This window comes from Galeopterus variegatus, unplaced genomic scaffold, assembly GCF_000696425.1.
Source record: "Galeopterus variegatus unplaced genomic scaffold, G_variegatus-3.0.2 Scaffold2544, whole genome shotgun sequence".
Classification (NCBI taxonomy): Eukaryota; Metazoa; Chordata; class Mammalia; order Dermoptera; family Cynocephalidae; genus Galeopterus; species Galeopterus variegatus.
This window is the reverse complement of record NW_007728655.1, coordinates 198,658-209,345: the sequence shown is the minus strand read 5'-3', so window position 1 is coordinate 209,345 and position 10,688 is coordinate 198,658. Positions and strand designations below refer to the sequence as shown.

General features: G+C 33.6%; 1 protein-coding gene across 1 annotated transcript in view; it reads right to left on the bottom strand.

Moving 5' to 3' along the window:
- DHX15 (DEAH (Asp-Glu-Ala-His) box helicase 15) overlaps positions 1-10,688 on the bottom strand; it is a 53,460-nt gene that overhangs the window by 5,063 nt on the left and 37,709 nt on the right. The window contains exons 8-12 of the mRNA XM_008582203.1: positions 10,041-10,190; positions 9,583-9,691; positions 8,862-9,053; positions 5,843-5,965; positions 1,220-1,410 (exon numbers count right to left, since the gene is read on the bottom strand). Coding sequence (XP_008580425.1) covers positions 1,220-1,410; positions 5,843-5,965; positions 8,862-9,053; positions 9,583-9,691; positions 10,041-10,190 — 765 coding nt within the window. The remainder of the gene's footprint in view (positions 1-1,219; positions 1,411-5,842; positions 5,966-8,861; positions 9,054-9,582; positions 9,692-10,040; positions 10,191-10,688) is intronic.

Genomic DNA, 10,688 nt, shown 5'->3' with positions numbered 1-10,688 from the left:
TATTTCTTTTGATAATCAAACACCTTGGTGACACATATCTAATATTTAATTAACAAATAATGAAACAGATGACAATCTGCCTTTTCTAGTTCTACAACTCTGTGCATAAAGAACATGCGGAAAGTGGGCCGAGCCCGTGGTGCACTGGGGAGAGTGCGGCGCTGGGAGCGCAGCATAACCAAAATCAATCCCATGCTAAGTAATGGACTGTTGTTTTTTTGTTTTATCACCAGAAAGTTTTCCTCAGTTTTTTCAAACATAATTTGTTTTAAACTCCTTAAGATAAATGTTCACATTATTTACCTGACAAGTTTTACTTCATTTCTTATAGCCTCCAACATAGCACATTTAAGCTAAAGTAAATAAAACCTTTTAAATTATTTTTCATTTTTATTGCTTAACTAAAGACATTTTTGGCTTTTGTAGTGCCAACAGGTCTCAGTCATAAATACCAATAATCACTCTTCAGGGCTGTAAATAACATCTAGTTACCTGAATATTTGAATTTTGGGGTGCTTAGTTTCTAGATAAAGAGGAAAGAGAACCGTACTTCTGAATCCACAGACAACTGCTTCCTTTTAATACTGTTATGACAATACATTTCCAATTAAGATCTCAATTCAGAAAAATAAAACATTTATCAAAAGTCAGGGTTGAGATTCACATTCCTGAAGAAATAGGTGCTAATCACACCTGAAAATGGTCAATATGTCCATTTGGTATAATAAAGGATCCATTAATTAAAAAGTAATTCTAAAGGGCCGGCCTGGAGGCGCACTGGAGAGTGTGCTGCTTGGGAGCGCGGCGGCGCTCCCGCTGAGGGTTCGGATCCCATGTGGAGACCGGTTCCCGCTCACTGGCTGAGCACGGTGGGGGCACAACACCGAGGGTTGCGATCCCGTTACCGGTCAGTAAAAAAGACAAAAAAAAAAAGTAATTCTAAAAATAATTCCTATATAACTGAACTACTAACTTTGCCATTTAGTACATTAACTTGTCACTTATTAGACACACAAAATTTCTTAGTATATTAATTCATTCAAAAAAAACAGATGTAACAACATGTAAGATCAATTTTCATACAGGCCAAAAAAAAAAAAAAGTTAAATCTTACAGGCATTTTTAAACTGACTTTTGCATTTAAGTGGATTCAAAGGACTACCAAACCAAACAATATCACGTGAACATTTAATTATGCGCTTCTGTATTATTCACATACCTGCATAAAATACCCAGTAACCAAAGCTTTTCTTATATTAATATAATAGTCCCTGCTTGTAAAGTCAGTACTTCGACGAGGCAAATTAAATCTGTCCATAATTCGTGATAGCTGCTGGCGTACATTGTCTGCAGACATCAGGGACCTGTAGTTAATGAAGTTGTCATAACACCACTGAACCGATTCATGATCTAAAAAGTTGGAGGGGGGGAAAAATAGGAACCATGAATTATCTACATAAGAATATATTCTAATTCAAAAAGGAAAATCCTTATAAAGAATAAGCTAAATAAACCAGAAAGGGGATTTACCCACATCATTTTCTTTAAATGAATTGCAATGCTAATAATCTGTTTCCTAAAAATCTGTAGTATGGTTCAAAATCAGAAACAGTACTGTTTTTGGCTATCGAATGCCAAAACAGCAATTTTGAGTGAACTGTTTTTAGTCAATTATTTTACCCACTAACGTCTACCTAGTTGTTTTCTAACAGGCAGTGGTTGGGGAAATTTGTTAAAATGCCGTATCTTGCTCATTTTCACAGAAAACATAGCCTTAGAATAAAGACATTTTATGTTATAAATTTTATGACATAAAACTCATAAAAATTAACTTTAGATCACTACTGTATATTGGTTCTTTAATATGCCTGAGCTAGAGCACCAGTAACCTAAAGAGGCTACAGTTTTATTGTGACGTGTGCCTTTCAACAACTTATAAGCAATGTTTGAAATACAAGTGATAAAGTTTACAAGGATGACTGGAACTTCCACTCATGCTTAATAAATAAGGCCTTAGTATCTAAGCACTTCAATCGAGTAATTTCATTCCATGTATTATCAAAAGGATAATATTTCTCTACTGATGAATCCTTGATAAGCTTCCAACTAACCCAGTGTTGCTCATCTAAAGCTCAAATTGTAGTGTCATGAAAAAAAATCTTACAGTGACATCTTTATGTCCCAAAGACCAAAGACAGGCACAGAAAACTGTATCATTTACTTCAGAGGCCTTTTGATAAATAAAACTAAGGTGTATTGCGAAATGGAAGGGGGAAAAAAAGCATAAAATTTAGAACTGTGTTGACCTTTTTTCTGCTACTGTGATATATGCTTATCTTTCACATATTCTTTTCTCCTTGGTTCTAGGATTCTAACAATTATAATGTACAACTCTGTCTCAATGCTTTTTAGAGAAACAACAAATATATAAATTCTTATCCATTTGAAAATGCATCACCATTTCAGAAATGAGAGTGGCTGAGACGGGGCTAGGAAATAGATCTTTGAATTAAAGAATATAACATGTTGAAATATCCATTAATTAACTCATCTAAACGAGAAATAAAAGGCATCTATCTGAAGTTACTGACATTTAAAACCAAGCACTGAATATCTTCAGGAGATAAAGTGTGCTTTAGAGGTAATTTTGCTTATGCTGATGCTCTGTAACAAGCTGAAAGGCAATGAAAATGTCTAAACTGAGACAATAAAAAGGACTTTTGAAAAGGGTTGTGGATTTGCAGATTCTGGTCTGAAATGGAGCTCCTTAAAAGTTCTCAATTTTTAGAATTCAGGCACTGAAATTTAACAAAATGGCAATTAAAGGTTATTTGTCAAGACAAACAACTAATATCTGAGGGTTCTACTGTTATCTCTTAACTTATGAGAAATAATTTGATAAATGGAAGGGATAAAATGTAAAACTGAGAACATTTTATTAAGATAATTCTCGGTTTTCATTTATCACCAATACATTTAACTACACTTAATATCTAAAGCCAAACCATTTGTATGATGTTTGGGGTGAAATCTCTCTTCTCCTCACCCTCCCTTCCTCTCTCTCTCATACACACACAGGTGCTACAAAATAACTTAAAATCCAGTTTTGTTTCTAAAAAGTGTTATTTACACAAATAATATTAAGATGACATTTTATCAGGGTGACATTTTAGCTTTACTAATCAACCGTTGACTCTAATGAAAAACACCTTGACTAATATCTGAAATGTGTTTTTCAAATATACTTACTGTTTCAATTAATAACATGCCATCATTTAAAAAACACTAATAAAGATATTTCAAATTCAATAAATGGATATAAAACATCCAAATAATAATGTGTGGGGATCTAGAAAAGTTTATTTTTTTTTAAAGAGCTCTCCTTATTTGAAAAGGTGGCAGTCACTGATTAACGCTAAATCCTCTACCTTTGACTAAAAGAGAATGTCAAGTCCCTATATAGAACAGAAGTCCTAAAAACCATCCCTATGGCACTGAGAAGCATTTATTAGAAAAGGATCACTCATCTAGTGAGTGGATGCTACCATTCTAACTCATTCCACTCCCTCTGACTGCTGGTCCTATTTAGAAGAGGTCGGGTAAGTCTTCTGTAGATGTCTACTGTTTAGTACTTCACAGAAAGTTCCCAACTATCAAATACGTGCATAAAGAACAAGAATTATTTAGTAATTTTATCATTTTCAATATATTAAATTCCTCTAATTTCAAATATTACTCTATTAGATTTACATTTAAAATCAAAATATACAGTTCTGAAATATATCTATCCTAAATGTCATTTTCAAAGTACTATTATGAAATCCAAATATACTGCTGTGCTTAGTTATCAAATGCTTAAATGGCAAAATAACACAATCTCCGAACTTTAAAAAATTCTTTAAAACATCTTGTGAGACTAGTAGTATAAAAAACCATGCTGCTTCTTCAGCAATCTTCTAATTATCACTTAAACAATATCTTAATAATAATATTAACGGAGATTTCGAAAAGCAAAATGGAGGTGAATCTGCTTCTTCTCAAGGCCTTCCCTCTTGGGCCAGTTATCACAGTCTTGGTCACCCAGTATAGGTTTCTTGAACTGACTTATTCTATCAGGGATAAAATCTTTAACACTATGTATTATCAGTATCCTGGACACAAGATGGACAAAATAAATGTTCTGAAGTAAATCACATACTGGTCTTCGGCTCTTGGTTTTTCAACTACTTCTTTATGTCCCATCTCTGCCCCTCATTTTTTAGACCTGGGCAGGCAAAGGCTCCATCTTTCTCTCCCTAATATTCATCAATTCTGTTCAACTCATATGGGAGTTTGTGAGTAAGAAACAGATGTGCAGCACTTCAGGTGCTATGCTCTGTTCCACACACCAGCCTTCCAGCACTTCTGAACCTTGAGACGAATAAATTCATTGCCATCCCCTACAGAGATGTGCCAAAGTCAATAGGCTACATTGTAGGAGTGTAATAGGATTCTTAAGATAATAAAAATGAGTTACAAATAAAACAAGAGGAGCAAAATCTGAATACCAACTTTATAAATTAGGAAACTACTCATTAGCAGAAACCACACACTTAAGAGTGACTGAGAACCCCACATTTTTGACACAGGGTGATGATGTAGGGCTATCAGTCATTTGATTATGTATCATCCATTAGGTTGGCCTACTGATATACACAGAAGTCAAACCGTTTCAGATTCTGCTGTACACATTTTTGTATTTTTCTCCTTTATTCTTCTCACTTAATTTTTGTAAATGGTACATTTCAACAGAGCAGCTAGCAATAACTTGAATATTGTGCTTCCTCATTTTCAAATAATTGGTAAATGTTTTTCAGGTCACTAAGTATTCTCTGATAGCATGATTTAAAGCTAGAACAGTATTTCATCATGTGTCTACAGCATAACTTACCGAACCATCTTTCCACCAGTGGACATTTAGGAAAAAATTCCTATTTTTTTACTATCATAAATAATTACTCTGATAGCATGATTTAAAGCTAGAACAGTATTTCATCATGTGTCTACAGCATAACTTACCAAACCATCTTTCCACCAGTGGACATTTAGGAAAAAATTCCTATTTTTTTACTATCATAAATAATTATAGGATGAAAATCTTTAATCACACCCATATCCACAGAATACTGAAAGATAACTTTCTAGATTATTTCTAGGTCAAAGTGTACAAAGTTGTTAAGGTTCCTGGTGTATGACTATTCCACTAATCCCACTCCCACACAGCCAAGGAATATTTTTCTTTAATCTTTGCCAATTTTATACATCAGAAATGATACACCTCAATAATAATGCATCTCTTGGGCTAACAGAGTTGAATTTTACCCCTTATATTTCCAGACCACTTGTAGCCTGAGAACTGTCATTTGTTGCCTAATTTTCCTATTGTTAGTTTTATTTAAATGTAAAAAGCTCCTTATTAGTAAAAATGTTAGAATAATGATTATATAAACAATACAAATCTATTCACAAAAACATATAAATTATATGGAAATAAAATAGTAAAAGGAAGTATATCAAAATTTATATGTTACTAGTAAATTTTATACAAGTCTTTCATTTTTATCACCCTGTATTTTTAAGGTTTTCTATAATTGGTGCTTTCCCCCTGATTATAAACATAAACAACTTTGGAGAAGATTGGCAATTTGTATTTTAAATGCTAGTCAGGAGTTTTTCTAAAGTACCTCTGGGTTTCTAATGTAAAGATGTCACAGATAATAAATTAAAGTGAGATGAAGAAACATCTTACATGCTGCAAGTGACATTTAGACAAAGGAGTGCCTTCAATCTAATTTACACTTACTTTGTTTAAAAGCGTGGTAGACATTCAGCAGTGTCAGATGATCTCCATCTATGTGGGCAAATCTCATCTTGGCCTCATCTGCGGCTTTCTTGGCCTCCGTGGGGCGAACAAAACACTGTGGGACTAAACAAGGTTGGTATGGGCCCAACACAAACGCCCATATCGATGAGTCACGCATTCACAGATAGAGGAACAAGGCCTAGCTAGGTCAGTTCACAGAGCATAGGGCAGGGCAGGATGGCCTCCAACTGCATCTTGGACTGTTTACTACCTTGATTTGGTACATCAACACCTAACCACATCTGTAAGACAAGAGGGTTTCAAAGCTACAGAGTACCTGATTATTTTAACTAGATCTAAAAGTAGGCATCAAAACAGCTATTCTGAAGGCCATCAAGATACTAGAAAGCTCGGCTTATTTCAAAAACCAGTGCTGATAGCTCTACCAATAACCAGAACTGTGGTGTCAATAGCCTTTTAGCTAATTGTAATTTCTCAAAACACCATCCACTGAATGCACTGAATGGCTGTGAAAAGTCAGGAAGCTATACTTGCCCACTACAGAGCTAAAAACTTTGCAATCAGTCTACTGCCACATTTCTATTAGAATTTTCCCCTAATTCTGTGGCTATCACCAACTGGTGGGTATCACTATTAGCACCGGTGAGCAGAAGCATATGTGAACATAAAAAATACCAAGAAATCTTGGGTTTTGATGATAGCAGTAGTGGTGGAAGGTTAATCCGCCTTTGAATTAAGAAAATTCAAAAAGGCTGGGATATTCGGCCTAGTGTTCCAGTATTTTAGTAAAAGAATTAGTAAATAAAGTCCCAAGTTTAAAAATAAACTTATTTGAATCGAAACTTCAGTATAAAAGCAAAGTCCAATATTTAAAATGTTGACAATTAGTCTGAAACAGTCATTATTTCAAGGGTAATCAAAATATTTAACTCCAGTTATTTGTTTAGAGCCTCAATATTAATTCACATAAAACTTTAAGTTGTTACAAAGCATGCACTATATTTTTTGAAATACAGCTTTCCTTAATTCACTTCAGCAATTCCATAGTCATAAAAGCAATACGAAAATAAAAATACTTAACAGCTTGGGACTTTTTCAACACATTTTTAAATCTCTTAAAAGCTTGTCAGTGAAAAAAATCATAAATTATCAGTTCAAATAGAAGATAATGGGAATAATCAACAATGAAATCAAATACAGTTATCAAATTACTTTCCCATACAGTTTCCCCTTTAAAAAGATGCCAAAAGTAGCCAAATAGAGACAACAAAATGATCACAGTAAATATTAAAAGTCTTGCTTAATGTAATTGCAGCAAGGTAATTCATAAAAGTACAGAAACTCTTCACAGCTGTGAATGTTAATAATGTGAACTAGCCACCAAAGTCAAGTGGGAATGAATAAGCAGCACTCCATAAGGCCCTTGATTTGTACTGTGTATGTCAGGACCTCCAAACTTCAGAAACTATTAAAATGGCAAACAAAGCATTACAGGCTCAGCACACTGTTTTTGTCCCATGACTTCTTCCTCACCCCTTATTTTAACACATTTCCAACAAACGGCCTGTTTAAAAACTGATGCATGTAAATGCTTCATTCTCTCGGTGTGCTAAAAACGACCACCAGTTAAGTCCTATGTTTTGAGTAATTCCTATTACAAATAAGACTGAAATGTAGTTGGAAAACTTCAACTGCATCATAACAACAAATTCTTCAAAGGGCTAATATTCTAAACTCCAACAATGGTAATCACATACCACGAGAAGAGAATCTGGAGAATAAAAACTGGGCTGACAACAGATAAATATGTACTTAAATAATCTGTTAACTCTTACTCTACACTTTCTGTTAAAAACTAAAATCTTGGGAGAAATACAACTGGGAGAATCTAACAAAACAACACATAAGAAAGGCAGACAACAACCTACCACCACCTCCGCAAGTGAGACTACAATTTAATTAAAATGATTCGATACTGCCCTGCCCATCTGCTCTGAGTCTGATCAATCATAACTCTGCAAGAAAACATTTTAGCTAATTCTTATATAAAAAAAAAATTCACACCATTAGAATATACCACACATCTAAACTAAGCCATAATTTTATATTTAGAAATTTTAATTTACTCTTTACATCCACAGAAGATTTTGAATTATTTGTGGCATTAAGTAATTAAGAGCAATAAACCACTCTGTGATTGAAAGTCAGTTCTCCCCAGTTCTGAAACAAGTAGCATAGAATATTTTGATAATCAGTAAAAACTTGTTCTCTTATTTTTAGCTATAAAAATCATCATTCATTTGCTGTTAATAATATTTCTCCTTTTTGGAAAATCTAATTTCCAAGCTACTATTCATTTGTGAACTAAGTTTTATTGCTACTAAAAACAGCACTATTTCCTCAGCTTATTGTTCCAATTTTCAGAAATTAGCAATTTCTATTAGGTACATTTCTTTTACCCAATGTTCTTCTGCCATTGTAAACAAATACCATTATAAAATTAGATTTTAAGCCTAAAATTATACACTACTACTTCTATTTATTTGATACTAAGTTTGAAAATTATGTTTTTTTGACTGCCACTGGAATACATATATTATACATGTAGAAGAGGCTCAACTTTAAAGTATAGGCTCACTTAAAAATGCCAAGTACTAGAACAAAGTTCTTGTATTTTCAGCAATAAGCTGCAAAAACAGCTTTTTCCTGAACCTACCAAAGAATTCAGTTACAATTATGCTCACTTATTTATTGCAATTTTTATTTGCACTCAAGAGAGCCTATATTTTACTATGCTTCGTGCACAATAACTTTCTTTACTTGTGTAAATACTATGTCATTATGAAGCTATTTACAAGGTATTTAGGAAACAAAATGAGTTCCTTAAAACCATCTATAAAATCTGCTATCATACTAAATATTAAAAAACGAAAACAAAAGTGAAGTCCACCCAAACTTTGAAGAGCTGGGTTTTTTTTAGTTCCTTTCCCTCTATTACCTGACAACATAGCAGTAATAGATAGGACCTCATTAGAACAGTTGTAGTCACAACTTGCAATAACCATTTTAGCGAGCTGTGGATCTAGAGGAAACTCTGCCATCATGGATCCCAATTCTGTCAGATCTCCATCATCATTTAAAGCAGCCAGATAATTCAAAAGTTCTAGGGCTCTCATCAGAGTTTCAGGAGCTAGGGGGAAAAGGAAATCTATTAGACAAGTTGCCTTAAGCAAGCAAAAATATGACAAAGTACAAACTATTACAAGCAATCTCATTTTTCATTCTACAGTGAACCAAACTCAACTCAAATTGTTATCAAATTCAATTATACAGATCCAGGAAACAATGAATCATACAAAATTGAAAAACTTCCCTGTAGTTAAAATTGTCTTCTTCCTAAATATATTAAGTGTTAATTTATCAATGTTTAGCAAACTATTTTTCCCCAAAGAAAAATTATAAAATTTAATTCTCACATTTTCATGCCCAAAGAATAATTCAATTAACCTGAATTCCCAGAATAACTTCTGAAGGGGAAAAAAAAAGTATTTGCCGGTGTAATTGTCATCCTTTTTAGTTTTAACACTATCATATAAGAGTTATTTTGGTGCATACTGGAAAAGGAGTAATATGTTTTTAATACATACGCTGATACACAGAAATAGTAACCGTCAATTTTGGTTAGAAGATGTGACAAAATGTGCTTTGGTAGGTCATACCTGGTGGATCCATAAAATCAAAATGCACTAAATCATCAATACCAAGTTTCTTCAATTGTAACACAACTGATCCTAAATTAGAACGCAAAATCTCAGGATAGGTGTTATCCTAGCAAAAAACAAAAACATGTATTTGTTATGTTAAACATTCCTTAATCTTCTCTTGATCCAGAAAACAAAACATAACTATTTCTTGCCTCCTCTGCTATTTACTTTCCATTGCTTCTCCACCACTGTCTCAGAAGAGAAAAATACTTGTGGACTAGACTAGAGAGAAATCAGATACTTTCTTCAACTCAAGAGTTATATTGGTAGATTATACCATAAATGTCAGGGAAAAACTAAGGAGCTTAATGGGTCCTAAAAATCAAGATGAAGTAAACAATGCAATTTTCTTCTGGTAACAAATTCAATTTAACCTTCCAAATGCACAGGAAGGATACAGCAATACCCCTTACCTGCATTTCTGTTTTATAAGCTTTCTCCGTGTAAAGTCTGAAGCATTTCCCAGGCCTGGTACGTCCAGCTCGACCAGCCCTTTGTTGAGCTGAAGCTTTACTAATGGCTGTCACTAAAAGGGACTCAACTCTGATTCGAGGATTATATACCTATTGGAATAAAAATAACATAAAAATGATTCTTTCTTCAGTTAAACACAAAACTGTGATCCAACAGAAGTACCCAAAGCCCATAGTCAATCGCAAAATAAACAAAGTAGTACTGATGACCACTATATATCACGCTGCCATAATAAGAGAATTTGCAATCCCATGCCACAACTTTCTTTCATTGTGACCCCACCACTCTGAAAGACTCAAGCTAACAGAAAAAGGCTCTTATCTAACACACAAATGGCTTGCATAACCTTTATTCTTAATTTCAGTTCTACCAGATTTACTTTGTGTCTTGCTTTTTACATGCTAGATAGTGAAGGATTTTATCTAAAAAGAAACCTGTAATTTCAACTTGATGTTCAGAGTGGACATCAAGAAAAATAATTTGAACTCAGTCCATAAAAAGTCTGTTATGTGCTTTCTGTTTAGTGAGAAAATTTCCCATAACATGATATAACTAGAAAACACATCAATTCATCCAAAAGATGTTTA